The following is a 15,114-nucleotide window of genomic DNA, read 5'->3' as shown; positions in this document are numbered from 1 at the left end:
TGCATAAGGTCAGAATTGTATAACTAATAATTGTTTTAAACAACATGTTTATAAACTGTAACAAATTGTTTGGAGTGTATATATGAATTCAATAACAATGTTAAAAGCAACACTTATAAGGTTAAGCCGTGAATTTTCCACTTATGGAAACTATGGTGCTTTTCCTTTTCTCACCTGAAGCAGAATTTTTTTTTATATCAGAATGTTAAGATGAATGAGATGTACATTTAAATATTCTTGTATATGACTGTTATATAGTTGTTGAAAGCTATTTTTATTCAGAGAAAGTTTCCATAAACTGCTCCTGACATATATGTTTTAAATTGAAGATGATAAGAACAATTATTTTATTCTTTATTCTTAGTATATATAACTTTGAGTTGACTAATTGTACAACCTTATCTGGTTATTTACATGAATATTACCCATCCCATTCTAAAATTATTACAGTACTGTTATAAGTAATTTTACTGCCTTTCTGAAATGGACCATTCAATCATTCCTAGTAAGTTTTAATCTTAATCTTAATTCTGAAAAGTTAATTTTACTTTAAAAATTGTACCTCACAGGGTCTAATACTTAAAATTAATAAAGATATAGACACTTTAAATAACATTAAACCCCTTTAACTAGAATACATTCTAACTGACATTACCTAATTGTTTGGAGCCAGATGGTTAGTGCTGTATAGTTTTAAGGATGGCTAATCTTAGAACTCTTATTTTTTTTTGTATATGAGTTTCTTAAATGTTATAGTGTTCTTACTGAGTGGTGGGTTAAGGTTCATCATCTGCTTATTGTCCTGGGAATGCTTGTATATCCTTATCCCCTTATCCCAATCTCTTTCAGAAAAATGTAGTTAAGTGGTTAGGCACTGAAGATGTTCTGAAAGAGTTTAGTGCTACAACCCTAATTGCTAAACATTCAAAATGTATTTTCTTTACCTACAATGGTATAAAGGTGAAATATATTAATGTAAGCTCTAGTCAACATGGATTAGACAAAAAGAAGGTGGCTAATTGATTCTTGGAATGTGAAAGGCCTACAAGATAAAGAAAAAAAGAAACTACTCATGCATCTAGCATTTAAATCTGAAGCCAATATACTTCTCTTTCAGGAAACCCATATGTTGAGAGAAGTTTTGAATAGGGGCAAAGAGAAAAATTGGATAAAGACTATTATTGCATCAGGGTGTAAAACCAAATCTAAAGGAGTAGCAATCCTAGTCAAAACATCATTTCAGGACTCTATCATTAATCAGGAATCAGATGAAAATGGTAGATGGTGTTATTTTACATCTCAAAACTCCCATCTTCCAAAACCGATCGTCTTTCTAAATGTTTATGGCCCGTGCACAGGTCAACATAGCTTCATTCTTGAAATTTACAATATACTGAGTAGATTCTCTGATTATTACTTTATACTAGGGGGTGATTAGAATGCAATAATTGACCTGCTGGTTGATAGCTCTAGCAGATCTACTTCATACAATTCTCAAGCCACATTAGCCTTAGTGGAATTAATGTCTGACTTCAATCTTTTTGGACCCTCTTTCTTTTGGAGATTTCCCTCATAACAACTTCCTCAGATATTATTCAAAATGTTATAAATCCTGGTCAAGAATTGACTTCTTTTTAATTTCAGAAGTCTTTTTGAAAGAAGAAATTAGATATCTTGCAGAACCTAGATTTCTTTCTGATCATTCAAAAATTACATTCAGATTAAAATGGCCTAGTAATATAAAACCAAAACCACTGGGCTTAAATTGGTCCCTAAATAATAACTTGCTGCGTAAGAGAGATGTAATCCATGAGATAACTGCAATTGTTGATGATCTTGAGAATAATTTGCTTAGTATCAATAATAAAAGATAAAATAGAAAAAATAGAAGATAAAATAAGGGGATCCTAATTCAGAAAGCCTTTTATTATGAAAAAGAAACTACTAAAGAAAAGGAGGATAATTTAGTCGATCAATTAAAATATGCAGCAAAAAAATTCCAACAAATATCCAAATTTAGAACTCTGAATTAATCAACTACAAAAATAACTATATCTTTTACATCAAAAACACTATGCATTTAAGGAAATGAAATCCTTAGCAAAATATTCCGAATGGGTACAAATTCCCTCCAAAACATTAATGAGAACAATAAATACTAAACAGGCAGCCTCTAGAATAGCGTTATTGCAATATGGTAGCAAAACATTCAAGACAGGCTTGCAAATATTGAATCTCTTTCAAAAAATTTACATGGAGGTATATAATCCCCCATATAGACAAAGTCTGATATTAGAATGCGAAGAGTTCCTAAATCAACTTACTTTACCAAAAATTAGTACAATATAAAAAAAACACTTCTTAGTGCTCCCTTTCCTCATCAAGAAATAATACATGAAATTATTAAATTGAAATTTGAAAAGGCTTCCATCCCAGATGGCTATATGGCAGAATTGTATAGAATTTTTATCTATAAAATATCAGCCAATCTTCTGAAAATATCCACTTATATTAGACAAAATGGCATTACAGACTTGTATTTAAATAATTCAAAAACAATTTTTATTCCAAAAAACAGCATGGACAAATATAATCCTCTTAATTACAGGCCAATTTCCCTCATCAATGTAGACTTGAAAATTATGTCCACACTACTAGCGAAGAGACTTAAATACGTTTTGCCCAATATTATATCACCTGAACAATCTGGCTTTATGAATAATACACAAACTTGGGATAATACTTTAACATTAGACTCCATGATCCAACTTCTAAAACATGACAGGAATCTGCAATATGCCCTAGTACTGGATGCATGTAAAGCATTTGATAAAGTTAACTTAAAATTCTTATTTTTAACCTTATCTTATTATGATATTCCAAAAGAGTTTATCGATATGACAAAAATACTTTATAAAAATTCTTATACATCTCTCTATGTAAATAAAACATTTCAAAGCCTATCAAGATTTCAAACTGGACCAGACAAGGTTGTCCCTTATCTCCTAATCTTTTCAACTTATATATAGAACCAGTAAACTGCTAAAAAACGAACCAAGACCAAATAAAAAATCCAAAGCAGCCAAGCTGAAGGCAGGAAACACACCAGCAAAGGTTCCACTGTTTAATGACACAAAGCAGGACAAAACGTTGTAAGAATCCAAAAATTAACGCTCTTGGCGAAATTGCGTTTTCGTCTTCATTAACAATGACTTCATCTGATGAAGTCATTGTTAATGAAGATGAAAACGCAATTTCGCCAAGAGCGTTAATTTTTGGATTCTTACAACGTTTTGTCCTGCTTTGTGTCATTAAACAGTGGAACCTTTGCTGGTGTGTTTCCTGCCTTCAGCTTGGCTGCTTTGGATTTTTTATTTTATATATAGAACCACTACTTTTATATCTATCTCAGAAAACTTTTCATCCCAACAATTTTGAAAAATAAGGTAATCTTATCTGCCTTCACTGATGACTTGAATATCTGTTTTGAACTCCCAAATACAGATTTACATAAAATTCTTTTATCAATTAAAAAAATTTCTAAAGTTTCAAACCACAATATCAAGCAGCCTAAATCCCTTATTCTTCCTATCAACTCATTAAACCATAAGGAGACTTACCTCTCAGATGCTGCTTTTAAAGTAGAGTACTTAATTTAAATTTGTAGGATTAACTTTTGTACAAAATTCTCACTCAGTGATGCAAAACAATCTAATTAAAACATGGGTTAGTATTTTTCAAGATACTCAGAGATGGAGGCAAATGCAGCTTTCAGTCCTATCCAAGGCAGCAATAATCAAAATGAATATTTTACCTAAGCTACTGTACCAGTTCAATGCATTCAGTATGATTCTTCCCCATAATTTTTTTTTGCAAAATGAGTACAGAATTATCTAAATTTATATGGTATCCAAAGCTGACTAGAATTAGTTATGCCAAACTCGCATACCCCAAGAAGAAAGGGGGGCTTAGCTTCCCAGATTTTCAGTTATATTACAATATAATCTGTTCAAGCAGAATCATATACATTTCAGAATTTAATCTACAAGCTCATGTACGGTCTCCATCCTGGACTAAAATCTGGTATAAACATGTCAGATCAACAAATATTAACCCAAAAGCCATTCCTTTTATTACACTAGATTGCTATAAGAAAATTAACCTTCATAGTCTTTTAAAACACCAAATCAGGATACTCCAGAATCTGGTGGGTTCCTTAAATCTAACCAAAACTCTTGCTCTTTAACAACCTTTACACTTAAACCCTAATACTAAACTGAGTAATAACATGGTAAAGCTAGATAAGTATCCACTTATTAAAGATTATACTGTGTGTGATATTTACAAATATAGAGTGAAACCTCTGCTGGAGCTCAGAAAGTTAATAGAATAACAGGTTTTGCATTAGTATGAATTTTCTGAAAAGTATGAAATCTGAAACTCAAATGTCTGTCATTATTTTCTACTTTCAATCTTTACTGATTTGCCACTAATCTGCCAGAAAAACAATTTTTTTGAAAAACGGACCAAAAATATAAGGCAACAATCTGGACATTCTCTGAAAATCTGCACAGTTGAGACGTATGGCATTAACCCTTAAGTTGACACTTTCAAGAACTTCATTTACACACAACTAATGATTAATAACAATGCTTATATTACTCCAGTTATACTTAATAGTTTTAATTCCAAAATATGCTCATCTTGTTCATGTTTCCCATTATCGAAGACTGACTTGATGCACATTGTATGGAATTGTAATTTTTCACACAATCTTTGGTGCTATCTCAGGGTAAGATAAGAAAAAAATGGCATATGAGAAATCAACATTATCTTGGGAATTTGCTATTGCCCACATCACTAAAAAACTACATAGGCTAAAATTACATATTATTATTACCTTTTTTGCCTTAGTCAAACAATATATTACCCAAAATCGGTTAGACTGTTCTAAACTTTCTTGGAAAGGCTTCAGAAATATGGAGATCAGATATGTATCCTCTCATAAACCTATAAGAAATAATATAAGTGTTCTTACTATCAAGAATACTGGAATCTTGTCCTTGAACACATACTAATAGAAAATACTATGTAGGTAAAGTGTTTATGTTTTAACAAAAGACGTGTGAATAAGCACTTTCAGTAATCTATTATAGATAATATATTAGATTTTTTTTCCTCTGTCAACATTGTGATATTTACTTCTTGTGATTTTGTAACAAAATCCCCTGCACCAAATTTTTTATGTAGCACTCATATATAGTGTTTATAGTTATAGTTATGTTAGAGTGGTTGACCTTTTTACTTGTTTCAGGTTTGCGTATTCTTTACAATGTTTTTTTTTTAATATTGTCTTTATAAACATTGTTACCTTCAGAATTAACTAAAGGCTTGGTGTTTTGTAAATCAATGCATAATCAGTGTTTCCAATATGAAACATGACCACGCATAATAAAAATGTGGAATGATCTAATATAAAGATATGCATCTTACGAAGGAAGAAATAAGTAAATGAACAAATTTGTTGCTGTGACATACCATCTAGAAGAGTGGAACGGTAGTCGACAGATTCACTTGAAACCATTTCTGTAGTTGGACTTACACTTCTTGCATTTACAAGTCTGTCCAGGTGTGGAGTATGAACTCTTGCATCATAACGAACTATTTCATTGCCTAAATCTATAAAACAAACATAGACACAAAAAAGTAAATTCCCTTGTGGATAGCATATACTTTTACTAGAAAATAGTTATCGTTTACTTTCTGCTAAAACATAAGCAATTTAGTCTGTCACTGTTTTATTTAGTTTTGCTTCAAGAAAAGAATACATTGCTGTTTGCTTTCTGTTTTAAGATTCAGATGTGGATTTATACAGTTACAGTAGGAGTTTTGAGTCATATATTCTATATTTATTGCCATTTATTTCCTTCTGGAATAGATGTCAGCTACTGCCTGCTTGTTTTTATATATATATATATATATATATATATATATATATATATATATATATGTGTGTGTGTGTGTGTGTGTGTGTATGTATTTTATTTCTAGAGCAAATTTATTAGTCTTGGTGTTCTGCTTTGAGTTTCAGATGATGACTCACATTTTCAGTACAGAACATTGTGTAATTTGTTAAGTTTGTAGGTTAATGCCATTACCTTTGGCTTGTTTTTTCTTCTTAAACCATGCAAAACCAATGAGCATAAAGAGCAGAATGACCAGTACTGAGACAACTCCGGCGATAAGTCCAGCAAAACCTTGTTCTTCAGCAACCATCACTTTCCCTATAATGGTTGATGACACTGCATGCTTCCACTAAAAGAAAATAGAAGTAAAATGAAAATGTATGTCACACTCAAGGGCAGGTTCTTTGGTTATTCTTTTATTTAAAAATGTTCACGTGAGGTGAAAATTATTCATGTCTCTGTTTTGATGCCTGTTGGTTATAATTTCATCTTGAAACAAATGCATGTACTATTTTAGAATGCTCCTGCATGTGCCTACACACCAGGGATGCCAAGCTGCCGGAAAAATGCTGTGTTCAAGGAAAGAAGCAAAACTTGGATCCCAGTTGTACAGCAAATTTACAAAGTTAAAGATCATACAGCGGGTACTGAAAGAGAACAGCATGCAGCCTTCAGTCTCAGAGCAGTAGAATCAAAACACATGTATACCTTGGTAAAAATGAACATTTAAAACCCCCAACCTCCAAAGGCTGAATAAATCAAGAAATGGACCTCTTAATGTCTTGTTCATCAATCACAGAAGTATAAAATGAATATCGTTTCACCTCATGAAACTGTACTTAATTGCCCTTGTTGCATATTTGGTTTTAAGTAGAAAACAGCAGATTATATTCGATATTCTCTTACCATTCTTATGCATTATTTCATCTGAAAGGTGCTTTAAAATTCTAGTCATGCATTTCTCTGGATTCAGGATTTTAAGAAGCTGCGATATTGCTCAGACAAATACCAGAACTGGATGTGTATTATTGCCCTTGCCAACTATTCTGTTGTTAAGTACAATTCCTGAAATAATCTGTCCAAGTTTATTGGAAATACAAAAGCTAAAATACAAGTACAATATGCCAGGGGTAAAACAACTCTCTAAACAATTCTCTTACTTTCAGCATTTTCATTCTTTTTAATATATTTTCTAGCAGAATGTACGTAAATAGCGTGTTGCCATCTGTTTTCTATGTTACTGGAAATAACTGAATGGGTTGCAAACAAATATTTGGAGATGGTGCAAGTCTTTGAACAGGTCATTCAGTAGCACTAATAAAAGAAAGAACAAGTAAATATGCCAATACACTGCATAAGTGAGATGTGAAGACAGTAAGAACAAATTTCGTACAAAATAAGAATGTACTTACTTGTTTATACAAGAATAGACAGTGTTAGCATATACTTCTAAGAGGACGTACCTTTCAACAATATGCAAATAATTATGTGTAAAGATTGCAGCAGTGAGTTAATCCTCACAGTTGATGCCAAGGATCAAGGCTATGAGCTGTTAATGAGATACTTTCTGTGGTCAAGGGTTTGATTCCCTCAGCCTTCATCTGCCCGCTGTGTGAGCTTGCACAAGTCACTTAACTAGGCAGTGCTTTTGAGCAATTTGGAATTAGGGCTAGAGTCATTAATGGTCTCCTGGTCTGCATGCCTAGTAACTACCTATGAACTGATGACCCTACTTCAAGCACCAGAGATGCTGTTTCCCACCTATGTATGCATTTGTAAATGGTCTATCATAACCATTAGCACACATTAATCCGAAGCAGTGTGACATACATTTGATGAAATCATACCTCTACATCAAAATCATTGTTAGAAGTTATAAGCTCTGTAGGTACAGCACAAATAACAGAACTGGCTGTTATATGGATGTCCTTACAGCTCTTGTTCCCGACTGTTAGGACTTCACCTTTGATTGCTTCTGGATCGATATTAATTACCTAAAATGAAAACATAACATTCCAGTTTACTTTCATGTTTTGAAAAAAATGCACAGCACAAAAACATGACAATTAGAAAATTTAGCTTTTTGCACTGTTTCTTTTTCAAAATGCTTACCGACAACACATGAAAAGAAGTGAGTCTTCAGTTATTACCATCCACTCTGTACTTTAGCTTGCCATAGATTATACATAACATTTATGCCATTCTTATGAAACCTTCTGGCACAGTGCAAGACGTCTATTGTCTGCAAATATTTCCAGTTAAGAGTTAGTAACTAGCAACATTAATCACTCATTTTGTGACACTCTGCTCCTAATTTTCACTGAAATTATATGTTCTGTTGCTCTCCTAGTCAGGATGAAGTAGACGAACATTGTGGGTTCTTGTTCAAGCAGCTTTATTATATACAAACACATAAGAAATTAGGCTAAGTAACTTTAACTTATAAACAACTAGCTGTTACACATATACATGTTCACACTCTGGCTGCACTTTTCAAAATAGCACTGAAGCTTGCACATGCTTGCTATTTATATGCACGTTCAGTCCTTGGAAATGCTTCTTAAAGCTACAACACACGTTATTCTGCATCCTCTCACTTTGAGAAATAAGTCATGCAATAATGACGATATTAAATGACATACAATTGATACAAATGATTCTTTGTCGTGCAGTTATACATTACTAGATACATATATACAATTACATCCAGGCTGCTGTGCATTTCACACTATGTCTGAAAATACAACCAAATCGTGTGGTATAGAAATTAGAATTAGGTCTAGCAAGTGGGATTGTCTCTGCTGAATGTTCAGCCTTAGGGATATCAGGAACACCATCAGAAATGGAAATAGTCAAGACACATTCTGGAACAAGAACATTGTCTGTATTGCTCTGAGATCTAGAACAATGCTGCAATAACAGTTCTGACACAGGAGGAAGATGTCTGTGATTTCTCCTGTACTTCACACCCTCTGATTTTCAGCTCTGCACATATACTTGTTACCTGACCAATCCGGTCAAAACCTTTCATGGTTTGTATCCTCACTGTCTCTCTTTCTTTCAATGGATGAAGAAATCTGTTCAATTTGTCATAACTGAACTTCTGGAAAGAACGCTTTCTAAATAATTGGGCTTTGATAGCTTTGTTGTTTTTAGCTTTAGGCCACAATAAACAGGAACTGATAAGCAATGTTGCTCTGGTTTGTCTAGAGAGAAGTCTCTGAGCAGGCCACCCAAGTATATTGTCATGGGATGTGTTCCTGAGATTGAGTAAATTCAAAAAGACATTGGTATTGTCATACTTTGATTTCTCTAATAATTGCTTTGCACTCTGTACTGCATGTTCAGCTACTCCATTTGACTGTGGAATGTCTGGACTACAGTAACATGTACAAAGTCCCATTCTCCTGCAAATTTCTGAAACAACTGACTGCTAAATTGGGTACCATTGTCAGAGATACACTTCTGTGGACTTCCATGGACTGAGAAATGACATTTCAGCTTAATAATAATGGTAGTGGATGTTAGGTTACATAGCAAATCGATCTAAAACCAGTTTGAATAAGAGGCTACCAATAGTAAGTAATGCTGATTGTTCCACTTTGAATATGTTAGTGGGTAGTGTTAACCAAGGTAATTCAGGAACTTGACTTACGTTCATAGGTTCATAGGTTGGTAATAGGCTACCGGCCCTAGGGCCTATACAAGCCTAGCCATAAAAATTCCCTGGATATTTCTTCCCACAATATTTACTTCCCTGGACCCCTGTCTAGCTGGGCAACTGACATGATCTCGGGGTGAATTTCCTATCTCCCATCCAGTCATCAAGGTTCCTTTTGAAGAGGACCAAGGAGGCGCTCTGCTTGACATGTATGGCCATCTATTCCAGAGTATGGGGTGTCTCTGGGTCAGGAACCTATCCCTCCAGTGTGTTTGGTTCATTATGATGACAAGGGTTAGATTCCAGGAGCGTGTGGCTCTGAGGGATTGGGATTTCTTTAAGTGGAGCATGTCCAACAGCTCAGAGTTTGACATGGCCTTGTATGTTAAGCAGAGATCGCCTCTGAGTAGATGATATGCCACAGAGTATAGCTGGAGCATATGGCATCTGCTTTAGGCCTGTGATTCTTTTAGTGAGGCATTTCTGCGGCCTTTCCAGCTGTTGCAGATGTCTTGTGAGGTACATACCAAGCAGGGCATTATACTCAATAATGGATCTAATGAGGGATGAATGCAGTGGGACACTAACCTCCTTTTTTCTGGATGAAAAGCCCTTAGTGATGAGGTGTGCCACATAGAAGGATTTCCTGACTGTTGTGGTGATGTGGTTATCGAAGGTGAGACCACTGTCCACCTGTGTCCCTATGTCTCTCATCACACTTTCGATGTTTAGTATACTGCCACCTATGTGGTAATTCATGGGTACATGTTTTTTTCCAAAGGAGATAACTATACATTTCATGGCATTAAGCGTGAGCCCATGGCTCTGGCATCAAGCATCTGTTTCTGTAAGGCCCTTTTGTAGAATATCCACATCATCTGAGGATTCAATAATGGCTCCCAGTTTGCAGTCATCTGTGAACGTTGTTAGCCAGAGTCCCTTAGTGTTGGCCTGTACTTCAGAGAAGTAGATGCCAAACAAGAGCGGTCCTAGGACTGAACCCTGAGGTACTCCACTTGTCACTTGTCTGGAGCTGGATTTGGAGTCGGTTACTTTTACAGTCTGGGTTCTGTCAGTAAGCCAGTTGGTAACCCATTGAGTGATGTAGGGATTTATGCCCAGCTTAGTAAGTTTATCTATAATTCCAGAGTGGCAGATGATGTCGAAGGCCTTGGTGAGGTCCAGATAGGCTGTGTGGACCGCCTTACCCTCGTCCACAGCTCTGGAGACTGATTCGAAGAAGTCAATCAGGTTCAGGAGACAAGATCAGCCCTTCACAAACCCAAACTGGATGGGGTCCAGTGTTTGAAGATTGCAGATGTCTTTGTTTATAAGTTCCATGATAATCCGTTCCATGCCCTTGTAGATCAGGCTCATCAGACTGACAGGACTGTAGTTCCCAGGATCCAAGGTGGATCCCCCCTTGTGGAGTGGGATAACTGTAGCTGTGCGCCACTCAGTGGGCACAAAGCATGAGGTGAGGCTATGATTAAACATGACACTTAGGTGAGGTGCCAGTTCATTTTGTAGTTCATGTAGTACACAGCCTGGGATGTCATCTGGTCCCACGGATGCTGTATTCTTAGCTTTGGAGAGTGCAGTTTCTACCTGTGTGGCCATGATTACTGGAATTTGGCAATATTTTGTTATTGAGATAGGCCCTTTAGGGGGTGACAGGGGGGTGAAGTTGGCACTAAATCGATCTGCCAGGATATTGGCAATATCCTTGGGATAAGTATATTTAATGCCATTCTGTTGTACCTCAGAGCAGATCTGAGCACTGTCATTTAGATTCTTGACATAACTATAGAATGCCTTGTGGTTGTCTTTGGAATATTTGGCAATTTTATTTTTGTAACTAGCTTTTGAGGATTTTATGAGGGATCTCAGCTTCTTACTGAGGCTGGTAAGGGAGTTTTTTGCATCCTGAGATTTTCCTCTTTTCTGCAACAGTTTCTTCCTTCTGTTGTATAGTTTGTTTATAGCAGGGACCACCAGACTGGCTTCCTTTTTTTGGAGGACAGCATCTTGGTTCTATTTGGGATGGCACGATTCATGCATGAGTGGATGTGCTCATACAGTGCCTTAGTGTAGGATTCAGCAGTCAGACTTTCAACTCCCATCTGCATGGTCACTTCTGACTTGAGTAGCATGAAGTTGGCTTTGGAGAGGTTTCCTTACTGGGGGGTGGGGGTGGGATGTGGATGTCAAGGATGATTTGCTTATGGTCAGACCTGACCAATGATGGGGTGACCACTGGTGTGGAGCATCTATCTCCCATGTTGGTAATGACCAGGTCTAGGATATTGGAGCCCCTGGTGGGATAATGGATTAGCTGATCCAGGGCATTGGAATTTATGAATTACAAGAACCATTGGGAAAAGGTGCTGGTACCCGAGTAGTTTTCTCAGTTAATGGCAGGGTAGTTGAAATCACCCAGTATTAGGGTGTTTGGTTGTATCTTAATATTTTCCAGTATGTTTAGAAAGGTGTAATGAGAATCTTGGGGCATGGTGGGGAATCTGTAGCAAGCTACAATTTGGATTGCAGTCTTACCTAGTGTTAGTTGCACCTGGAGAATTTCAGATGCATTGTGTTGGGCCACTAGCCTGGAGGTGTGAATATCATTGGTGAATATGGACACTCCTCCACCTTTAGTGTTTTGGTCTTGGTTTGGTGGCCGAAAATTGTGGTAAGAGTTGTAGCCTGGTATTGCAGGAGTGCTCTCTGGAGCCTTGAACCAGGTCTCAGTTACTGCACAGATATCGATGTTCTTCATTTTTAGGAGTGCCTAGAGAGAGTGCATTTTGAGGTTTAGATTTCTAGCATTGAGTAGCATTACCTTCAGATTTTGCAAGCTTGTATCTGTTACAGTGGTGGTTCTGTCCTTTGAATCTTGCCTAAAAAAGGCACTATAGGGGTGGCAAGAGCTTTAGCCAGTAACCTGAATCCCAGGGGTGACAGGTGCAGACCATCTCTGGCAAAGCATCGTGGTTTGTCGAGCATGTCTTCCCAGGCAGACAGATACTGAATCCCCTTTGAATGACACCAGAATCTTAGCCAAATGTTGAAGTCAATCATTTTGTCCTTATACTGTGGTATCATTCTGGGTGAAGGCAGGATGCTACTCATGGCTAGGGTCATTCCTGCCTGGGCCTCATGATACGAGAGCTCTTCCATGTCTCTTTTCATGTAGTTCAGGGAGGTACGTCTCAAGTCATTCACTCCAACATGGACAATGGCAGAGTTGTATTTGTACTTGTTGTGGAGTGACTTGAGTGCATGCATTATGTGGCAGATCCTGGCACTCGACAGGCAGCTGACTGTAATTTTCTCCTTGTTCAGCCTGGTGAGTGGGACATCAGTGTGCCTGACTATAGAGTCACCTATGACTAAAGTGTTGGGCACATTGTCTTGCCTTAGGGGCTGTTGCTGGGTGGCACACTGGTGTTGTGAACTATGTGTCACTTTGGTTGTGACTGGTGTTTGTTTGCATTTCAGCTTCGGAGGTCCTTGTTGCTTGGGCAGGTTAATGTTAAGGGCCTCTGCATATGTGGGTTTAGTGTTGCTATGTGTGGATGTTGATGGTGTGGGTTTTGAAGAGCTATGTGTTGCTTGAGGTGTAGTGCAGGTGTTAACCTTCTCCTCTTGACTGTCTAGTACAATTTTGGCTGGAGAGAGCTTTGCTTCCAGTTTGGCTATGTAAGTGTATCTCTAGCAGGTTGTAGTGTTGGGTGGTAGGAGGAGAGGGTTGTCTGTGTACATGAGGCAGTTGCCGCATTGCCCCAGTATGCCCAGATTCACCAGGAGGACAGGAGAAATCACTGGAAGCTCACCCTTGGACATGCCTGTTTAGGTGCTTTTTTTGTAAAGTACAAAAGCTGTTTTCCCTTACCTTTGCAAGGTACTTTGCAATTATAGGCTGTTTAGTGCCTACGATTAATTTCTCCTTGTTGACAAGGAGAGTTGAGTGCTTGTATCAGTTTCAGGCTTTCTGGTGCTTTCCAGCAGGTTCTAGAGCAAGTGCTAGTCACAGGGGTTCGGATTTTAGTGCTACTACTGAGAAACCAGCAAGTTCTAAAGGAAAATTTGAAGAGCAGACTTTCTGGCACCTGGAATAGTTTAAATGTAGCCCCGCGGTGCTGCACGATGCAAAAAATGTGCAAACGCATACGTTTTTAAGCCAGACAGTTGAAAGGGATAGAAATCAGCCCAAAAAGGCTAATAAAATTACAATTTCTGAGCTGGAAACCACTCTTCTAGTGTTAGATAGGCAGTACAATGCTCACCACTCCCATTGGTAAGCAGTAGGACTTCCCTCTACCACAGCAAAGTCTGGATAGCTCTGAACACAGAAAATAAAGTCCTGAAACCAGCAAAGCCTGGGATCTGGACAATACTGGCTAGGAAAGTTGGGAAACGAGCAAACAAGATAGTATTTTTTTGTTTGTTTGTTTTTTTTGGTTAAAACAGGCTAAGCAATGCAATAATACAGCAAATAAACACAGAAAAGGCTAACACACTTGAGTGTGTAGTCCTAAACAGTAAATGCAATTACAACTCTACAAAATTAACAATTTAAAGCTTTTTAAATGACGCAAGGCAAGTGCGCAACTTAAAAACAATTTAAGAGGCAGTAATACAGTAGAATAAGTAGCTAGTCTACATATACAGAGAAGTCTATATACACAGAAAAGCAACTAAAACACACTTAAACAATTCAGATGCAGTGCAACCTAGAACACTTGAGTTGTAGCAATATTAAGGCAAATACAGTTTTAATAAATGCACTAAAATATACTCTATATTTCCAAAATGTTTGAGAAGCACAGTTAGAACACAAGGAGATTCAGGCACATTTTTATTTTTTTGTTTAAAGAAAGGGAGAAAGGAGGAACAGAAGTCTGCTTTCTCAGATGTCCTGTCTGTATTAGGTAGAATGAGCTAATGACACTAGACTGGGAGGAGTGTCCCAGTTCAAATTTACAGTAGGGCAGGCAACTGCAAAGCCACAAGTATAACAACAAGACACCAACACAGAGGGAGGGTGGGGACCAATACAAAATCTATTAGCCTACACTCTTTTAGACAGTAAACAGTACAGAAATCTTTATGACAGCAGTGAGCCACAAAAGTAAAGTTTTTAAACAGATAAAGGAGCAAGGAGACTCTACAGAATGCTTTTAACTGCAAACAAATCAGTTACCCGTGCATATTAGTTAATAGCAATAACATACAGTAAAAAGTATACAGCAGGCAATAAAAAGTGCTATATATAAATTGATAGAAGCAATAACCAGTATAAATAAGCCAAAAAAGGATACTTATTGTTATATATTTCAGATCAAAGATGTAGTCAATGCCCCTCCTCCACTCTGCTCAGTGTGTATAGACAGAAATCCTCTCAAATTTAGTGCTTAAATACCAGAAGATACAACCATAGACAACTTAAATAAAAAAAAAGTACAAAAGAACCAGCCCCCACTA

General features: G+C 36.7%; 1 protein-coding gene across 2 annotated transcripts in view; it reads right to left on the bottom strand.

The window, feature by feature from the left end:
- The window catches only part of MET (MET proto-oncogene, receptor tyrosine kinase), a 1,562,736-nt gene that overhangs the window by 267,424 nt on the left and 1,280,198 nt on the right, over positions 1 to 15,114 (bottom strand). For both annotated transcript variants that reach the window (XM_044088706.1, XM_044088705.1), the window contains exons 12-14: positions 7,814 to 7,960; positions 6,159 to 6,315; positions 5,539 to 5,679 (exon numbers count right to left, since the gene is read on the bottom strand). In XM_044088706.1, the coding sequence (XP_043944641.1) occupies positions 5,539 to 5,679; positions 6,159 to 6,315; positions 7,814 to 7,960 (445 nt within the window). The remainder of the gene's footprint in view (positions 1 to 5,538; positions 5,680 to 6,158; positions 6,316 to 7,813; positions 7,961 to 15,114) is intronic.

This window comes from Protopterus annectens, chromosome 11.part0 (genome assembly GCF_019279795.1).
Source record: "Protopterus annectens isolate FY-2018-M chromosome 11.part0, PAN1.0, whole genome shotgun sequence".
Classification (NCBI taxonomy): domain Eukaryota; kingdom Metazoa; phylum Chordata; order Ceratodontiformes; family Protopteridae; genus Protopterus; species Protopterus annectens.
Note: the sequence above shows the minus strand (reverse complement) of the source record. Positions and strands in the feature narration are given on the sequence as shown.